At 49.6% G+C, this 20,691-nt stretch overlaps 1 protein-coding gene across 1 annotated transcript in view; it reads left to right on the forward strand.

Moving 5' to 3' along the window:
* GRIK4 (glutamate ionotropic receptor kainate type subunit 4) overlaps positions 1 to 20,691 on the forward strand; it is a 343,900-nt gene that overhangs the window by 170,071 nt on the left and 153,138 nt on the right. Inside the window, exons 4-6 of the mRNA XM_052652431.1 lie at positions 310 to 475; positions 11,172 to 11,350; positions 15,728 to 15,781. Of these exons, the coding sequence (XP_052508391.1) occupies positions 310 to 475; positions 11,172 to 11,350; positions 15,728 to 15,781 (399 nt within the window). The remainder of the gene's footprint in view (positions 1 to 309; positions 476 to 11,171; positions 11,351 to 15,727; positions 15,782 to 20,691) is intronic.

The raw sequence follows: 20,691 nt of genomic DNA on the forward strand, positions 1-20,691 counted from the left end.
AATAAAGACCTATTGTTTTGCCTTCCTGAGGGCACAGAACTCCGTTCCACGGTCCACAGTCCATTTATCCAGGTCTCTGGCTGCACGGTGTGCCATCCTGGGTCCCGAGCTTTGCCAGAGATGCCATCTCATCTTCCTCCTGTGGTGTGGGTGCCCTGACTCCCATAAGCCCCATCTCCGACCAGGCAAAGGTTGCTCATGGAAGAATCCACCCTCTGCAGCCTCATCTCACCCGTCCCTCTTTTCTTTCTCTCTCACTTGTTCTCCAATCTTCCCCGCTGCCCATTTTTTTTTCGTTCCTCCTCCCAGGTCCCTCATTTCAAAGTGGCCCCAGAGGAGTTTATCAAGTTCCAGTTCCAGAGATTCACAACCCTGAACCTCCACCCTAGCAACACCGACATCAGCGTGGCTGTGGCTGGGGTCCTGAACTTCTTCAACTGCACCACCGCCTGCCTCATCTGTGCCAAAGCAGAATGTAAGTTTCCCCAGGCTGGCTGCGCCCAGACGGTCAGGTCCTGTCTGTGTCAACCGGACTGGTTTGCCTCTCCCTGGCTGGAGACCACACCCCGCAGGGGAGGGCTCTTTCTGATCTTAGAGATGATAACCAGAGGATTCGGGCCTTCCCAGGTGTCCTTGACTGTTTGCCTCTGTGTGTGTATGTGAAAGAGAGAGGAGTCCAGGGGACCCCTTTGTCAGAAATTCCCCGGGCGTGGGCCGAACAGCAACAAGCTCGTTTACAGGAAGACTGGCCAACCGCCAAGACTTTCTGCATCTGCAAATGCGATTCCCACATTTTCAGCCTCATTGTTAAAGAGCCACAAAAAGAGAGAGAGAGAGAGAGGGAAAATATAAAATTGGATGCATTTGTATTTGATGGGTTGAAGAGCTTCTTTCCTTGGAGAGCGGGTTTGGCTGATGGTACAAGGTTCAAGGTCAATTCCTGGTAAAGTTTTTTTTTTCCTTGCAAATGCAGGTTTTAGAAATGTGTTTTCTCTGACTCTCAATTTGCGACATAAATTCAGTGTTTATGAGATTTAGCTAATTTAGGCCAGCACATTCTAGCAAATCTGCATCTGTGTTCCACCCCTCCGTGGCAGCTGTGCACCCACATGCAATCAGGCAGGTGCTGGCCACTGGCTCCTGCCGGGGCCCGGAGTGCAAGCCCCCACATCCGTGTCCTGTGCAGGTTTTACCGTGCGGGTCTGGGTGGGCTGCACGGGCAAAGGTACACCATTCCTGTTCGGGCCGCTATGGCTTCTCAGAACCGCTCAGTGTGGTAAGCCTGTCCTCCAACCTGGAATGCCCACAGCATCTGAAAACAAAAGCCCCCTCCCTGCCAAGGGCCAGACCCGTTTCTTATGGGACCTTTGCACCTCACTGCCTCCACTTGTACATTCGTTCATTTATTTAATACAAAATGAGTACTTGTTCTGTGCTACCCAAGAAGCAAAGTAACTGAGTCCCAGCTATACATACTTTTCAAATATATATTTTTTATTTTATTTGGCTGTGGCGGGCCTTAGTTGTGGCGTGTAGGCTATCTAGTTGCGATATGGGCTTCTCCGTAGTTGTGGCGGGCAGGCTCAGTAGTTGCGGCACTGGCTTAGTTGCCCCGCAGCTTGTAAGATCTTAGTTCCCCAACTAGGGATCAAACTTGCATCCCCTGCATTGGAAGGTGAGTTCTTAGCCACTAGACCACCAGGGGAGTCCCCTATGCATGGTTTGTTTTTTTTTGTTTTTTTTTGTTTTTTTTATGCTTTAATTATTCAACAACCCGGTGATTTTGGAAATGTTGGAATGTCCCATTTTAAAATTCAATACAATTTAAAGTCCAGTTTCTTAGTCTCTCTAGCCATACTTCAAATGCTCAAAAACCTCATATGAACAGTGCAGTTAGAGAACATTTCCATCCTCACAAAAAGTTCTATTGGATAGCATTGCTTTAGATGATAAGGTTTTGTGGACAAAGCATTTTGTAGCCCCCAAAAGAGAGAGAAATGTTTAGATAACACTTCATTCTCCTTCTCCCTCATGGAGAATTTCAGCACACATTACCATGGGCACTCTGAGTTGTCCTGTGGCCAAAACAACTATTTACCTCAGCATCTTCCAGATAGGTTTGATCATATACCCCCAAAAGGATGCTGATCTAAAAGCCCACACAGGATGCTAGTGTTCGATGAAACACAGTTGGGATACATTGCGTCCCACCAGGTGGCCTTCCTTGCGTGGCATCTTTACACCACTGAAAGGTTTAACAGAATCAAGGATTCTCCCTGGGAAATTTCTGCCACCAGCCCACTCAGGCAGGACTGAACTGGCTTACCCCATGCATCCATTGGGGATGCTGGAGGACAGGACAGGCTGTAAATAAGGCCAGGCAACGGTTGCTCTGCAGCTCTTGTCTGTGCTGGGTTACAGTGTCTCAGCAACCCGACAGGTAGTTCTTTCTTGTGTCTAGCCACAGTCCCACTTGCTTTAAAGCTGAGCCCTGTTTCCTCTGCTGCAGCTCTTCCTGGGTTTTGGGACATGAGTTGCTCAGATGTTGGTTAAGCACCTGCCGTGTGCCGAGCACTATGCTAGATATGGTTGCCTCCTAGCCCAGGGCTCTTTCCATTGGAATTGACATTCTCTGACATTCAAATAGTTCCTTGCAGATTGCAAAGCACTTTCACTTATGTTTCCCCACTTTACCTCCCTCTTTCTCAGTCATTCCGAGCTGAGCAAAGAGTCTGGGAGCTGCTAAGTGATTTGACTTAAGGTCACACAGCTGGTACATGACAAATCTGAGCTGGGGCTTCCTCCTCTCTGGCCCCTCCCACCCTCCTGGGCTGCACCAGGCTCAGGAGGGCTCGGGGTGGGTTCTGCAGGGCAGGCACAGTGTCCTTGGCAGGGCAGAGATCTCTCTGGAACAGTGTAGCCCCTTCCTCCCTTGAGTGGGTGCAAGATGGCTGAGCACAGACAGTAATCCTGGAGAGGATGAGTCTGCTCAGGTGCTGGTGAGGCCGGCCCACAGCCCAGGCGGGAATCATCAACCACACACTGCCGCCTCTGCTCAGAGGAGAAGAACCCATCTCTACAGGCTGCTGAGTGACTGGCCCCACCTACCAGAGGCAGAAGAAAAGTGGGGCAGAGCAGAAGTTCAAGGGCAAAGAGGATTAAAAATCTAATCAAAGAATGAAGAAATGAGGGACTGAAGGGAAATGCAGCTCAGAGCTTGGGAGGAGACACTCTTCCATCTCCCTTATTAATGCAGGGCCGAGAGACGCTGCAAGTTGAATTAGGAATAGGAATCTAATTCTATTTTCCTAGCGTCAAAATTAGGCATAACAGAGATCATTCCCTGGGGAATCACACCGCTTACGCTCCTTCTTCCCCAAAGTAGATTTTTAATAAGCAGGTTTTGGACCAAGTACAGTTGTATTGTGGATGGCATTATTTTTCTTTAATGGGAAAAAAAAAAATCAGAACATCTGCAAGTACCTAGTACTAGTGAGCTTCGGGGAGGCGAGGTGAGGAGCCTGGGGGTGGCTGTCCCAGTCACCCCCACAGGGCTGGGGGAGTTTGCTGTTAGGAGACTTTCAACGAAAGTTGGGGTTCCCCACCATGGTCCCCGAGGCCCCTTTGGTGAGATCACCCAGCCCTGCCACAGAGTTACCTTTTGAGACCCTCAGGCTGGACCCAGTGACTCTTCATTCAGTTCAGTTCAGTTGCTAAGTCATGTCCGACTCTGCAATCCCATAGACTGTAGCACACTAGGCTTCCCTGTCCTTCACAGTCTCCCAGAATTTGCTCAAACTCATGTCTGTTGAGTCGGTGATGCCATCCAATCATCTCGCCCTCTGTCGCCCTCTTCTCCTGCCCTCAGTCTTTCCCAGAGTTGGGGGCTTTTCCAATGAATCGGCTCTTTGCATCAGGTGGGCAAAGTATTGGAGCTTCAGCTTCAGCATCAGTCCTTCCAATGAATGCTCTGGATTGACTCTTCATGGTCACAAGCATAATATGCTGTGTATTTTCCTGGTATTGCTGTAGATAGTTCAAATCATCTTTTTGTTTGTTTGTTGTTCACGCTTGCTTTGGCATTTCTAATGTCATTTTTCTTGTGTGGCTACAAGTTCTGCGCCCCTACACCTTCTGCCACCTGTGTATCACCTCTGTAACCTGGAATCAGAAACCTGGGTTGGGCCTGGCCTGCCCGTGAGTTCTGAGACCTGCCCTGCGTCTCTCCTGCTCCAATGTCTGGTCTCTATGTGCGGTGCATCCACGCTCAGTCGTGTCCGACTCCTTGCGACCCCCTGGACTGTAACCCGCCAGGCTCCTCTGTCCATGGGATTCTCCAGATAAGAACGCTGGAGTAGCTTGCCATTTCCTGCTCCAGGAGATTGTCCCAACCCAGGGATCCAACCCTTGTCTCCTGTGGCTCCTGCTCTGCAGGTGGATTCTTTACCTCTGAGCCACCTGGGCTGGCCTGTTCCGTCTCTACCCAGGAATAATGATGATACCTGCTTCCTGGACCGTTGTGGGGATAGATCCACAGTATGCGAAGAAGCTTAGGAAACAACAAAAGCAGGTCTCAGCTCAGAGATGCCTGCTGGGCCCCAGCAGTTAATAAGCAAACAAGGACTTCCCTGGGAGTCCAGTGGTTAAGACTCTGCGTTTCCATCCACTGCAGGAGGCTCCGGGGTTCAATCCTTGACCAGAGAACTAAGACCCCACATGCCATGCAGTGCAGCCAAGAAAATTAAAAAATAGCAACAAAACAACAAAGAACTAACCCAATCAAACAGCCTGGAGAAATCGAGGGGAGTCCCCGGGTGAGGTTTTTCCCATGTCCATCCTTGCTGTCAGAGAAGGGGGCAGCCTGGATGGCCAAGCAGGGCAGTAGACGGTCCTCCTGGAAGTGAGAAGCCTCCACCTGCCCCTTTATCCCCTCTCTGTCTCCTCCTCTGACCCCCACGGTCTGGCCCTTTCTGTCTTTTCTTGGGGCCAGGTCTAGGCGTGGGATGGGACAAAACTGAAAAGTGGGTAAAATAAGCCCACTGTTCAAGCATTGGAACTTGTTCCATGCCCCTGCCCCTCTCGGGACACCTCGGACCCTCATCCCTCTCACTCCATCAGAATCTGCTCCCTGGAAAAATAGGGCGTGAAGCCAGCACAGCCGAGGCACCTGTGCCTGTCAGGGGAGGGGAATGGACAAGTACCGGGTTTAGATGCTCCGGGCAGAGTTCACCATCTCACTGCATCCTCACCACCACCCTCTAGTCCATGTTACATCAGCTGCCGCCCACAGGAGCCTAAAGTGAAAGTGTGAATGGGCTTCCCTGGTGGCTCAACTTGTAAAGAATCTGCCTGCAATGCAGGAGACCCAGGTTTGATCCCTGGGTCAGGAAGATCCTCTGGGTTCACCAGAAGGGAATGGCTACCAACTCCAGTATTCTTGCCTGGAGAAAATCCTATGGACAGAGAAGCCTGATGAGCTACAGTTCGTGGGGTCGCAAAGAGTCGGCCACGACTGAGCGACTAATGCTTTCACCAGCCGGGAATGTTATCATTTTCCAGGATCAAAACCTGAAGCCCAGGGAATCAGCCAGTGGAGAGGGAAATGATTACTTATTCCTATTTTTGGATACAAGCATCCTCTGTGTCCCCAGCAGACCCATCACTTAGGTCTTTGTGTCCTTGTCCTACAGCCCCGTCCAGCGCCAGCTGTGCCTTTCTCAATCTGTCCATCCGTCTCCTGCCCCACCTCCCAGTCTCAGAAGCCAGCCGCCCTCCTTCTTCCTGGAATAGCCAGCCTGCTGGCTTTCACATCGATCCATCCCATCACATCCTGAGCGATACTAATAGGTTCCTCAGGCCCCCTCTCAGCCTTGGACTTGGCAGCTAGACCCGCTGCTGGGCTAAGGGCTCTGCAAGATAGGGGGGTCAGGGTGGAGGTTGAGGGGAAGCTGGGGAGAAAGCAGCTTTGAACCCCTCTTGTGACAGCTGCCTTTGATAAATACCTTAGTTCCTTTAAGGGGTTCCTAGTGGCACAAATGGTAAAGAATCTGCTTGCAGTGCAGGAGACCTGGGTTCCATCCCTGGGTCGGGAAGATCCCCTGGAGGAGGGCATGGCTACCCACTCCAGTATTCTTGCCTGGAGAACCCCATGGACAGAGGAGCCTGGCAGGCCACAGTCCATGCGATTGCAGAGTCGGACATGACTGAGTGACTAACACACTTGGTTCCATTAAACAGACAGAGGTAAGGTAAACAACAATTGGAAAATGCCAAACTGCACTGAAAACTCCTGACGTGCTTAATGTAACTAAACCACCCTTCCTCTTCTGCAGATGTTTTCCACTTCCTAGAATTAAAAAAAAGGATCCTTTTCTAATTCATAAAGAATCTCTGGGCTAGAAAGACACCAACATCTTTGTAGTTCAGCTTTCCAACCACTGATTTAATTTCCTCTACAACCATCCTCAAGTGGGGCTTCAGTCTTTCCTTGATTACCTCCAGCCATGGGGAACTCACTCCCTCACGATATAGGCCACTGCTTCTTTAGAGAGCTCTGGCAGAGTTTCTTCCTTACACTGAGCTAAGTGTGGCCCCCTGCGAGTTTGATCCATTCACTGTTCCTGGGGGTAGTCCTTGACTATAAGTCCAGAGCAAGTCTGTTTTGTGACAGCCCCTCCCCTCTGCCTCAGGCCAGGCACCCCTTCCTTCAGCGGCTCCTCAAGTGACGTGGTGTCTGCTCCCACCTGGCACTGCTTCTCCCTTGACTTCTTAGGAGGCAGTCCCTCTCTTCCCCTCACAGTCTCTGCTCAGTCCACCAGCAAGCACCGTGCACCCTGCCTCACACTGGGGCTGAGCTGCAGAGTTTGAAATAGGATCCCTACCCAGCGCTGTGAAATAATTAGACTACATGTTATCTGCTGTAATATATGCATATATGCGTAAGCATATGCTATCAAATGTTTCTTATGGTTTATAACCCAGGGCTGTATCCTGCGAATTGGATAATAAATCCTGAACGAGTTGGAAGAAGAGAGAAGGGGAGGGTGGGGGCTGGAGATCGGAGAGAGGGTTTTGTGGGGGAGGGGACGGGGTGAAGGAGAGTTAGGATGTGAAGGGGTGGGGGAAGGGTGGATGAAAACCAGCTTGGTGAGGCGCCTTCTAGGTGACAGTCACTGATCTGCTCATCTGACTCCCCCATAAGGTAGTCATTACCCGTATCTCATGGATGAGTACACAGAGCGGCAGGGGGCAGAGGGAATGGCCCCCACCAGCTACCTGGTGGTGCAGGAGCTGGGATTCGCGGCAGCTGATCTTGCGCTCTTCTTGCTACTTTAAGCTCGGTGCAGCCTGGGAAGGGGAGGGACTCCTAGGAGATCCTGGGGGAGGTGGCGGACCTCCCAGGGACCCTTCTCCCCTGCCTCCCGGCAAACAGGGTTGGATGAGATGCTGCTTCTTGTTTAAAGGGCAGCAGAGCACCCCCAAGGGGCAGCTGGGGTGGGGCACGTGGGCATTGATGGGAGAGGGTCCCCATTTTCCTGACACCTCGGGGACCTTTTTCCCTGGGAGCCGTGTGCCTGCCAGCTTTCAAGGGATGCAGGGTCCCTGGGCTGCCTTTTCCAGGCTTCTCCATGCTGTGTGTAATTGTACTGTCACTCCCCAGGCTTCTGTCTCGTCCCACTGAGTTTCATTGCCCATCTGAAGGATCCCAGGGCATTTGGCCTCTCTCCCAGTCAAACTCCAAAGGTTCTCCCTGCTGCATTCCAGGCCCAGTGGGGAGTTCACCCCCACCACCCCTTCCTTGCTCATACCTCCAGCTGCTCCCCTAGAGCGTGTCCTGAAGACAAATCTTTCCTTGAGCCAAGGAGCTGGCCAAGACTCCAGCAGCTCCAGTCCTGTGGCCTCCCTGATCTCCTTGTCCTTTTGATCAGGTGCTCAGACCTTTGTCCGAGTGTGATTTTGCTTTTCACAACATCTCTGTGAAGATGTGAATATTCTCTGAATTTTGCATATAGGATGCAATGCAGCTGCCCCATAGAAAACCAGATTTCTAGGCCACCAAACAAAATAGGGATACGATTTGGGGCTTTTAAAAAGTGTTTATTGGAATATCGTTGATTTCCAAAGTTGTGTTAGTTTCATGGGTATAGCAAAGTGGATCAGATGTACGTATACATATGTTCACTCTTTTTGTAGATTCGTTTCCCATATAGGCCGTCATAGAGTGTGGAGTGGAGCTCCCTGCGCTGGACTGTAGGTCCTTGTTATCTATTTTATACACAGTCCTGGGGCTGTGATTTGAACTTTGCTATACACTTAGTGTTCTTGCCTGGAGAATCCCAGGGATGGGAGAGCCTGGTGGGGTCGCACAGAGTCGGACACGACTGAAGTGACTTAGCAGCAGCAGCAGCAGCAGCATATACTTACCTGGGCTTCCCAAGGTGGCACTAGTGATAAAGAACCCCCCTGCCAATGCAAGAAACATAAAAGATATGGGTTCGATCCCTGGGTTGGGAAGATCCCCTGAAGAAGGGGGTGCCCACCCACTCCAGTGTTCTTGCCTAGAGAATCGCATGGACAGAGGAACCTGGCGGGCCGTAGTCCATAGGGTAGAGCTGGACTGCGAAGAGTTGGACACAATTAAGCGACTGAACAGAGAAGGCAGTGGCACCCCACTCCAGTGCTCTTGCCTGGAAAATCCCATGAGCGGAGGAGCCTGGTGGGCTGCAGTCCATGGGGTTGCAAAGGGTCGGACACGACTGAGTGACTTCACTTTCCCTTTTCACTTTCATGCATTGGAGAAGGCAATGGCACCCCACTCCAGTGCTCTTGCCTGGAAAATCCCATGGATGGAGGTGCCTGGTGGGCTGCAGTCCAGGGGGTTGCGAAGGGTCGGACACGACTGAGCGACTTCACTTTCCCTTTTCACTTTCATGCATTGGAGAAGGCAGTGGCACCCCACTCTAGTGCTCTTGCGTGGAGAATCCCAGGGATGGGGGAGCCTGGTGGGCTGCCATCTATGGAGTCGCACAGAGTTGGACACGACTGACACGACTTAGCAGCAGCAGCAGCAGCAAGCGACTGAACATGCGTGCACACACTGAGCTGCAGGTTCCTGGCCTCTGAGACCCTGCAGGGCAGGGTCTGTACCTGACCCGTCTTCTCTGCTGGTGTCTTGTCAGCCCAGTGCCTGGCACCAGGACAGTGAGTGTTGGATGAACAGACGAGTACCTTCCTCCCTCTTCTTCCGCCTCACTAAGCTGCCATTCCTGACCTTTGTTCTTATGGGAATGAGTAGATATAGGAGAAGCAATGTTGATTCCATGCATGCCAGCTCCCAGCCTGCTTTCACATAGGATCTCAGTGAGTTCTCACCTGTTATGCCCATTTTACAGATGAAGATTGAGACTTGAAGAGGTTAGATGGTTCTCAAGGTCACACAGCTAGCGACAGTTCACCCTGAGCTTGAATCCAGATCTGCATCAAAGTTGGCAGGAAGAGCCCCAGCAGTTTCGGTGCCCTTCCACTGAGGCCTGTTTGGAAAGGAAGGAAAAACCAACTCGACTCTGGGCTTGCACAGCCTGCGTTTCTGAAACCTCTTTGTGAAGGACAGGCCCTCCAGGGGCTTCTCCAGCCCTACCGCAACCCGTAGTTCCTTGGACCACCTTTTCAGGACCCGGGGTGGGGGTGGGAGTTAGGGATTGGCCCCACCTTCCAGGACTCCGTCTCCATCACCCCAGGCCCACCCTGCTCCCTAGTTCCCTCCACCCTGCTCCCTCTTCCTTGTTCACAAAGCACACCAAGGCTTCGCCCCTGATCCTTGAGACACACGAACCAAGCCTCCCTGGGTTCTGTGTCTGCTCCTCCTGGTGGGTTTTATCCTAAGAGGAAGTCTGGACTCAGGGGAAGAGGATGGGATGGAGACGAGGAAATGGGAATTCTGGTCCTAGCTCTTTTCCTGGGCACATCCTGTCATTTCTCTACAAAATGAGGAAGGTGGTACAATGCTTTCTATTTTTTTTTGTTTTTATATTTATTTACTTGGCTGTGCTGGTCTTTGTTATGGCACTGGGGATCTCTGATCCTTGTTGCAGCATGCAGGACCTTTGGTTACAGCTTGCGAATCCTTAATTGCAGCAAGTGAGACCTAGTTCTCCAACCAGGGAGGGAACCCAGGCCCCCTGCATTGGGAGTGTGGAATCTTAGCCACTGGACCACCAAGGAAGTCCTTACAGTGCTTTTCAGATGCCCCCTCATCTTACCTTTTGGTCCTCAAGGATCCGGAAGGGGTTTAACCTGCACAGGAAAAAGGCTTCTTTGGGGTCATATTCATGACCTCCCTGCATTTAATATTCCTTTAACCAGTGCAGCACCGGGCTCTTTGACTGGTTAGAGAGCATCCCTCCCCGGGCCATCCACCATGTGTGGTGACAGTGTCTGGGAGAGTTCCTCCTCTCCTGCCTCCTGCTCGCCTCTGTGCTTTGGGATTGGAATACTTTGTACGATCTTGGGAGGACTTAAACGAGATGAGCCGTTAAAATGTTTAGCCCATTACCTGGAATGCAATAAGAATTCAATGAATGTTACTCTTGTCATTGATTGGCTTTGGGGAGCAAATGCCTGTAGGTCTCTTTCCATTGGAATTGAGACCACTGTCTTCCCAGGAGACCCCCACCCATGCACACACCCTCTTCCTGGCCTGCCTTTTCAGAGATGTTTAAGACCCATGTGTCTTGGTGACATCCATCTGGAATCCCTTCTCCCACGTGCTTGGCGGTGAATAGCAAGGGCCTGGCAGAGTCCTTAGCTCAGGATCCCCAGTTGTTCTGGGCCCACCTGACTGCCTGCTGGGGTGCAGTTCAAAACCTGTTCTTTCATAATCATAACAATACCTTGTCTCAGAGCAGCCCCTGTGCTCTGAGGAGTTCAAAGTGTTTTGCTAGATCTGTTTTCTGGGCTTTGTGACTTGGAGGGAACTGCTCCCTGACCTCCACCATGGAAATAAAAGCTGAATGTAACATTTATGAGGGCTCATCATGCGCAATGCTCCGGCCTAACCACTTGATGCCAGACCCAGGACCCTGCCTCCCTCCCGCGTTTTCTGGCTTTGGCTCCCGTGTCTCCCGAGACGGCACCGTGGACCCTCAGGGTCTTCATCCTCTCTTCCCCTCCAGGCCTTTTAAACCTAGAGAAGCTCCTCCGGCAATTCCTTATCTCCAAGGACACCCTTTCGGTCCGGATGCTGGATGACGCCAGGGACCCCACCCCGCTCCTCAAGGAGATCCGGGACGACAAGACCGCCACCATCATCATACATGCCAACGCCTCCATGTCCCACACCATCCTCCTGAAGGTGGGCGCCGGGCCGGGCGGGTGCTGTTGGGCGCCGAGCATCCCCCTCCCTCCCTCTGCCTCTGAACTGGCACTCTGCTCCCTTCTTGCCTTGGGTGTCCCCCCTGGGCCGAAGTTGAAGGAGCCCTGTGCTGGACCTCTGACCTCTACAGTGTGCTTCAGTTCCAGTGAACAGCTTCTGAAAGCTAAGAGGAAAAAGTAGGATGATGCTATGTCACAGAGACATTTAACTCTCAGTGCAACAGGGCAGCCATCGGCTGAGACACTGGCCACACCTAGATCTGCCAGGGGCTCTGTGGTCCAGGGGTTCCTAGGAGGGGCAAGGGTGGTGGGGTGGGCGACTCGGGGGCTGAGGCTATTTGCCGAACCGAGTAGAGGCATCTCCCTATTCTCACAGGCGGGGCTGTCTCATCCGTGTGTATTACTGAATACCAGCCCTGTGTGGAATCTTCATACGTGTTCTATCGTTTACCAAGTGCTGGCATGTCATTTTTCAATGTAATCCTCTCCGTGGCCACAGGAGGTGGACATGATAGCGTCCCCCAGCAGCAGAAGAAACTGAGGGTCTGAGAGGTGAGCAACACTGTCCAAGGCCAGCCCTGGGAGGAGCAGAGCAGAGCCTGCCTCAGTTCTCTTCACAGGAAATCAGTCCACTTCTCCCCCTCTCCCCACCCCCTCCTGGGGACACAGAGATCAGCCCCGGCATCAATGTATGCACATGGAAACTAGAACTCTCTGGGTGAGGCCGGTCCAAGAGAGAGAGACAGAGACACACACAGAGACAGAGACAGAGGGAGAAAAGGCAGCGCCTGGGGGTCCACGCTGGACAAACAGCTTTGATCACCTGGGCATCCTTGGGACCACTGGGACTGTGTCCCGGGCTGGTGTCTGGGCTAAGGAAGCAACCCCAGACAGAGCGGACCCTGCCAGGTTCCGCCCTGGCTCCAGCAGCTCCCCCAGCCTCTCTGGGCTCATGGCCTCCTCTAGTGCCATTTTAATTGCACATTTAAGTGCAGCCCGCCGTCTTCCACTGAGGGAGTGAGGTTCCTCAGTAACCTCAGCAGGGCCGCAAGGAGCCCAGCAGACACAGGATGATTCTCTCTTCCTCTCCCTCCCTCGCTGTCTCCTCACCTCCCCACCCCAGCTAGTTTAGTCTCAGAATTAATAAGAGATTTGAATGAAATTTCTCTGAGTACTGAAGGCCGTCCCTTCAGCCTGTTGCTATAGTAATTTTCTGCAGCTCCAAACCACGTCTGTCTGTGTGGGTATACCCAACTCACAGACACACACTCCAACACACAATTTTTCTTTCTCTTTCTTCTCTTGTGTCCGGAGCTGTGATCAAGGAAGTCACTGAGGATGGAAGAGCTTCAGGGCATGAGGGATGCAGGCTGAGGCATTCTCAGGAGGGTGGGGAGGACTGAGAAGCAGGGAGCAAGATAGAGGTCCCTTAGTCCCCCTGCCAAAGACAGATCAGAATGTATGTTTCCCCTGCAGTAGCTGATTTCTGCCTGGACAGCCCCCAGGTGGAAGCCTTTTGAGGTCAGCCCTTGCCCAGGAATATTTCCGGGCTCCCAGCTTATGTGGCTGCCTCCCTCCCTTTTAAAAAATATGTCTAGTTCATTGTTGAAATCTCGGAAAGTACAGAAAAACCCATAGGAAAAAAAAAAAATCATTCACAATTCCATCACTGAGAGAGAACCACTATAAAGTTTTGATATCTAGTCTTTCTGCCCTTAGAGACACATTTTTTTTTTTTTTCCGTTTTCAAAATTATTACACCCTGAACATACTCTTCTGGAACCGCTTTTATTTTTTTTTCCACTTAATTATATGGCATGCATTTTTTTCTCATGTCATGACATATTTTTCTACAAATATTTTAATGGCTGCATTATTTCTTATCATATGGATGTACCATAATTTATTTAACCATCTCTTTATTGTTGGAGATACAGGTTGTTTTCGATCTTCGCTGTAATAAATAATGCTGGAATGCACATCTTTTTACATAAATCTTTATGCACATTCATGAATATTTTCAGAGCATAAATTTCTAGGAGTGGAATTACTGAGTTAAAGGTATGCATGCTTTTAAGGATTTTGATATGATTTGCCAGCTTGCCTTTTTAGAAAGCCTTTAAGGATTTACACTCCCACCAGTGGCGTATAGGTGTCTTATAGCACCCTTGCCAGTACTGGGTATTTTCATTAAAAACGCTTTTAATTTCTTTTTTATGGCTGTGCATTTGAAGGAAATTCCCTTGTAATGACTATTATTAGCAAATGGTTCTGCTGGGTGGCCAGTGGCAGGCTTTCCTTAGGTCATTGATCAGCCCCAGCCCATGTAACCTTGGAACCAAACTCATCAATGAGCAGCGAGGTTTGGGAAAGCTCATCCCCATTTGAATTTCTAGAAGCCCCAGCAGGCTGACCTTGTATCCATCCTGGACTCAATCTGCATGCTTCCCTGAAGTGCCAGGCTCCTCCTTCCTGAGGTTACAACCCAGCCTTGAGGGAAGATAGACTCAGCGTGGGAAGCAGTGCAATCAGAGGGCGCCCGGAGCTTCTGGGAGTCTCGCTGTGCACTCTTGAGCCTGGCCTTGGAGCTTGGCAGCACTCCACTGTGTCTTGATTTCAGGAGGATTTTCAGAGTAATCCCCTATTTTATTGAGTGGCTGTTCAGCAACGAATTCCATGTTTACCCAGAATTCAGGTCTTAAAAACCAAGGATCTCTTGTGTTTTATCTTTAGGACAGCAGATTTCACAAAGTAGGTTTTAACCATCCAACAGTGCCCTTTCTCAGCCCCCTGCCCCCAGCGCATCCCTGGAACCAGGGGGCTCTCATCAGGCTAGGCAGTGGTGAGAGGCAAGGGCATTATTATATGGATAATTTGGGGAGTGGGTGAAGAGGTGGAGGTGAGCACCATGCCCCCCTCCCCAGAAGTGGAGGCATCACTAGCTTTGCTAGAGGAAGGAGAGGCCTTGAGCTCTATCACGACCCCTTGTAATCTTGTCCCAGTTGCCTCAATTTCTTATAGGGATGGTGATGATATATTGGGCTGGCCAAAAAGTTTGTCTGGGTTATTCTGTAACTTGGAAAACCTGAATGAACTTTTCAGCCAACCAACCTAATAATTACCCCAGCCTGTCCTTCAAGGAGCCTGTGAGAATGCTTGCACAGTTATTGGAATCCCTGGGGAGATAAACAAGATATAAAGGGAGAAGGCAGTCATCCCTGACTTTGTTTACCGCTCCCCACCCCCATGCACCTCAACAGTCATGACAAAAGTGGTTTCCTAGTGGCCCAGGGCTGCAGGCTACGTGATGAAGATCTAACCGACTGTCAGGAGGGATGAGGGCCCTGGGGGCAGCCGGGCTCATTATTTCCATGATCTCCTTGTCGGCTTCTCTAGCACCTGTCACTCTCCAAGCCAGGCACATGGCACGGAAGGTTGCTTATAGAGGTATTTATGATGCTGCAAAGATCAGACAAAAGGAGGCCCATCTGAACTAGCAGCTCCCAACCGTGGGCTGAGACTCCCTGGTGCACCATCACCAAGGGCACATCACAAGCAACTTGCTCCTCACTGCTGACAAGACCGCAGTTTGCAAACGATTCACCTTTTTCCAGCATTACCGCAGATTGAAGAATATGCCTATGAGGCATACTCACTCCCACCATGACGAGAGTGGAGTTAATTTGGGAACTGCCTACAAGCCACCACTTTCCTGTCCATGCCTTGGCCCCTAAGAGAAGTGTGTCAGTAATTCCATCAATATCATAGTTCTCCAAGGGGAGTGTTAGGCTGCCTGGCTTTAATTTCATCTTTTCCATGTATGAGATGTGTGATCTTCTGGACAAGCTACACAGCCTTTGGTGCTTCAGTTTCCTCAGCTGCCAAAGGGCGGGTGGTGGACAAGTAATAGTGCTGCCTCATCAGGTGAACCCAAGCCAAATGCTGTCCGATGCTTGGTGCAGACTAAACAGTGAGTGTTAGCCATTGGTATTGTTAATGGTTGTGGAAATAATTATTACAGTCTTCTGTTATTTGTTTCATTTCCCGGAAAGTCGCTTTGGTTTCCATAAACCCCAGTTATATCCATGGGAATGTGTACACATGAGAATATCAGCTACCATGAGTGTCACTGCAGGTGTGGGGGTGTGGACTGGAGGGAGAGAGACCCTACTCTAGCAGCAAGGGTTTCTGTGCTCCATCCTTCAAGGTTGAGGGTGGTGTAAGAACCAATCAGCCAAGATGTTCTGCTCTGCTGGTGGGGAGCCAGACCAGGGGCAGACACTTGGAGCCCTCCCGAGTCATGTACTTCCAGTGGGTTTTCATTTTCCACTCTAATCTCCTTCTCTTCCCTTTGCAGGCAGCGGAACTAGGGATGGTGTCAGCCTATTACACATACATCTTCACTAATCTGGTAAGACATTTTCATAGCTCACCTCTTTGGCATAGAGAGTATCATTAATTAGGGTCAGCGGGGTGTGACAGAATGAAACCCTGGAGATGGGCAGTAGGGGAAACGGACCAGAGGAGCAGACACCAGCCAGAGAAGCGGGACATTTGAGAAAGAGGGAAACCCAGGAGCCCTGGGACTCTTGTCCTAGCAGTTCTTAGCCTGCTGCTGCTGCTGCTAAGTCGCTTCAGTCATGTCTGACTCTGTGCGACCCCATAGACGGCGGCCCACCAGGCTCCCCCGTCCCTGGGGTTCTCCAGGCAAGAACACTGGAGTGGGTTGCCATTTCCTTCTCCAATGCAGAGAAGTGAAAAGTGAAAGTGAAGTCGCTCAGTCATGTCCGACTCTTAGCAACCCCATGGACTGCAGCCTACCGGGCTCCTCCGTCCATGGGATTTTCCAGGCAAGAGTACTGGAGTGGGGTGCCATTGCCTTCTCCAAAGAATCTAATACCTCTGTTTAGATGTCACCAGCTGACCCCTCTGATGGTTGCAGCTCCTCTATAGGTCCAGTCACAGGCCGGCAGTCCAGTCCCTACATTTCTAGACCCTAATGCAGGCTGGCTTAGAATTAGGAACACTAGAGCACAAAAATTACGGCTGTCCTAGGTAAAAGGTGTTATAACTGATACACTTTCAGAGGCCATTTTTTGCAAATTCCCTTTTTTTGCAGCCTAGAAGACAGACCTATAGAAATTTTATTGAGTCAAGTTGGAGTTCTAGTTTTGCCCCATACCAGCTGTGTGCCCCTTAAACAAGCACTGAGCCTTGGTTTCCTTGTCTGTAAAATGGCTGTAAGGACAGCCACATCATGGAATTGCTATCATTTTGAAATGATGTAATTTCATCTGTGTGTATTTTGAAATCGTAAAGCATTAAGACATGTGAAACGTTGTGAAATATACACACTCTCAATTAGACAGTAGAAAGAACCTCAGAGAACAGGTTTAAAAATGTTATAGCTTTTTATTTTGAGATAATTATAGATTCACAGAAAGTCACAAAGATAATACAGAGGGGTGCCATGTAACTTTAACCCAGGTTTCTGCAATGGCTATATCTTATGTTATTACAGTACAATATCAAAAGCAGGATATCAAAATATCAAGTCTGTTAAGATATATGTAGATGTGTGTAACTCTTACTGCAGTTAGGAAAAAAACCATTTCATTACCACAAAGATCTCGTTACTACTTTATAGTCCATGTTCCTTCTTCCCACCAGTCCTAATCTTTAATAACTGCTAATCTGTTCTCTATTTCTAACTTTCGTTGTTGTGGTGGTTCAGTTGCTAAGTTGTGTCTGAATCTTTGCAACCCCATGGACTGCAGCACACCAGTTTCCTTGTCCTTCCCTATCTCCCAGAGCTTGCTCAAACTCATGTCCATCGAGTCAGTGATGCTATCTAACCATCACATCCTCTGCCACCCCCTTTCCCTTTTGCCTGCAATCTTTCCCAGCTTCAGTCTTTACCAGTGAATTGGCTCTTTGCATCAGGTAGCCAAACTATTGAAACTTCAGCTTCAGCAACAGTCTTTTCAATGAATATTCAGAGTTGATTTCCTTTAAGACTGACAGGTTTGATCTCCTTGCAGTCGAGGACTCTCCAGAGTCTTCTCCAGAACCACAGTTTAAAAGCATCAGTTCTTCAGTGTTCTGCCTTCTTTAGGGTCCAGCTCTCACATCCATTCATGACTACTGGAAAAACCATGGCTTTGCCTAACTTTTCTACTTCTATGTAAATGGAATCATGAGTAGATGACCTTTGAGGTTAAATTTTTGTCACTCAGTGTATTGCCCTCAGGATCCATTGAAGTTGTTGTATGAATCAATAGTTTGCCCTTTATTTTTGCTGAGTCATATTTCTTGCTGTGGATGTACGCGTTTGCTTAATCATCCACCTATGGAGAGACATTTTAGTTGTTTCCAGTTTGGGGTTATTACAGGTAGAGCTGTTATAAACAGTCATTCAGAGACGAGGTTTGATTATTATGCATTTATTTATTTTGTAAATGCATAAGATATCCAAATCATTTAAGTAGCCCCTTTATCCAGATATACATTTTTAAACGTTTTTTGAAGTGTGCTGAGTCTTCGTTCCTGCAGGGACTTTCTCTAGTTGGTGGTGAGCGGATGGGCTCTTGGGCACTCAGGCTTCAGTAGTTGTGGCACACAGGCTTGGTTGTGGAATTTTCCTGGACCAGGGATCGAACCCATGTCCCTTGCATTGGCAGCAAATTCTGGGAAGTCCGTATCCAGACATACTTCTGATGTAACAGGCACTGAGCCAGGCATTAGAAATTAAAATGGGAATAAGAAACCAAGCTGGGCCAGCAAAAACCTATTGCAAACTGTCATATTGCGAAGTGGCAAATTCCATGAGCTGTGGATACAAAATGCTTTAGACCCTAGAGCAGGGGCCACTTGCTCTACCTGGGGCAGGTAGGAAATGCTTCACAGAAGAAAGAGTCTTTAAGCTACATCCTGAAAGACAAGTAGACTTTTTTCCTAGATAAACAAAGAGCAGAATAACATTCGGGAATAAGGAACAGCATGCTCACATACCTGGAGATTTGAGTCCCTTCACACATATGGACTGCTCCAGGAATGGATGTGCCAGTTTATTATTGCTCATTTGTCTGTTTATAGCCATTTGTGAAAGTAACCTTCTTAAAAGATATAAGGCAGGTAACATCAAATGAGTAATAACGAACTGGCACACCCATTCCTGGAGCAGTCCATATGTTAGAAGGGACTCAGATCTCCAGATATGTGAATATGCTGTTCCTTATTCCCAATGCCAATGCAGGAGACATAAGAGATGTGGGTTCTATCCTTGGATCTGGAAGATCCCCTGAAGGAGGACACCGCAACCTACTCCAGTATTCTTACCTGGAGAATCCCATGGACAGAGGAGCCTGGGGGGCTACAGTCCATGGGGTCGCCAAGAGCCAGACACGACAGATGCGACTTAGCACACACGCAGGTGTCAGTGAACCACAACAGCCTTGATGTGTTTAGGAAGCAGAATTCAACCTCGCAGAGTTGACTCGAATCTGAAAATGGAAAAAAGGTCACCTGGGAGTTAAGACTCTCTTGGCTAACACAGGTGGTAGTGTAAAATTAGGGGTCATGCAGTGTCCCTTCTGGGGTTTAGGGGCCAGAGCCAGGTCTCCTGAAATGTCCTGCAAAGGCGAGGAGAGGGCTGCCCAAAAAGACAAGCTGGGATCCTGCCATCCCTGTTCATCTCTAGCGGTAGTTTTGTGAACAGCCCTTTCTTGGGGGTTCTGTGGCATTGTTAGCCCTGAAGCATCCTAGAGGTCTTTGCTGTCAGAGTTGAAAGCCCCCTTGAAGAATCATGTGTAGCTTCTCTTCTGGTGTAGGGACTCCGTCCACAGCAGGCTTGCCAAAAAGTCATTCAGCGGCCTGTTGCCTAGTGCGCCCCCACCACAGACCTGCCTGTTCCATTGCTGGAATTTTTAACTGAGGTCTAACCTACAGAAAGAAGGCCACAAAGATCATATGTGAGCAGCTGAATGAACGTTCTCCAGGTGAGCACACCTGTGTAAGCAACACCCAGATCCAGAAATAGAATACTGCCAGCACCCCAGAAGTCCCCTGCATGCCCCTCCCAGTCACTGCCCCTCAGAATATAACGCAGAAGAAACTGCTTTGTTGCCATGTTTATTTAATTTATTTTTTCTGTCTCACACTGCTGCTGTAAATCAGGGCATTAACATGGAAAAGGGAAGAAAAGGATTAGACTATTCCCAGAGTGATGCAAAAGCATTTGCCTGAAGTAAGGAGGCATTTGGGGGAGCCCAGCGAGTTGGCAGAAGAATAAGGACAGATTAAACTCCATCTGTGTTCCATTTGGAGAGCCTGAGAAGCAGAGGGGAGGAGAGGGAGAAGGCAGGCCAGGGGCCACCTGCCTTGGGCCAGCCTGCCCCCATGTTAAGCTGACGGGGTAGACAAAGAGGAGGGAGTGGGGCAGCTAGGACTCACAGAAGTGTTTTTGCAGATGGAAAGAGGCTAGTCGTTTGAAAGATGAATTCTCAGGATGATAATGAGACTAAGGCAAGGTTGCTTGGCCTGGAGATGTTTAGGAAAGCATCACAGAGCTTCCCCGGTGACTCAGTGATCAAGAATCTGCCTGCCAGTGCAGGAGACATGGGTTCCATCCCTGATCCAGAAAGATCCCACATGCCGTGGAGCAATTAAGCCTAAGCCTATTGAGCCTGTGCTCTAGAGCTCGGGAACCACAACTACTGAGGCCCAAGTGCCTAAAGCCCATGCTCTGCAAGAAGAGAAGCCATCGCAAGGAGAAGCTTTCGCATTGCAACTAAGCAGTAGCCCCCGTTCACTGCAATTAGAGAAAAGTCCACACACAGTGATGAAGACCCAGCAGAGCCAAATATAAATACATAAAATTATATACAAAAAAGAAGGCATCACAGGACTTCCCTGGCATCCAGTGGTTAAGACTTCACCTTCCAAGGCAGTGGTGCAGGTTCAATCCCTGCTCAGGGAAGTAAGATCCCACATGCTTCGTGGCCAAAAACACCCCTCATAAAACAGAAGGAATATTGTCGTTTAGTCACTAAGTCACATCAACTCTTTTTGACCCAATGGACTGCAGCGTGCCAGGCTTCCCTGTCCTACACTATCTCCTAGAGTTTGCTCAAATTCGTGTCCATTGAGTCAGTGATGCTATCTAACCATCTCATCCTCTGCAACCCCCTTCTCTTCTTGCCCTCAATCTTTCTCAGCATTAGGGTCTTTTCCAATAAGTTGGCTCTTCCCATCAGGTAGCCAAAATACTGGAGCTTCAGCTTCAGCATCAGTCCTTCCAATGAATATTCAGGGTTGATTTCC

This window comes from Budorcas taxicolor, chromosome 15, assembly GCF_023091745.1.
Source record: "Budorcas taxicolor isolate Tak-1 chromosome 15, Takin1.1, whole genome shotgun sequence".
NCBI lineage: Eukaryota > Metazoa > Chordata > Mammalia > Artiodactyla > Bovidae > Budorcas > Budorcas taxicolor.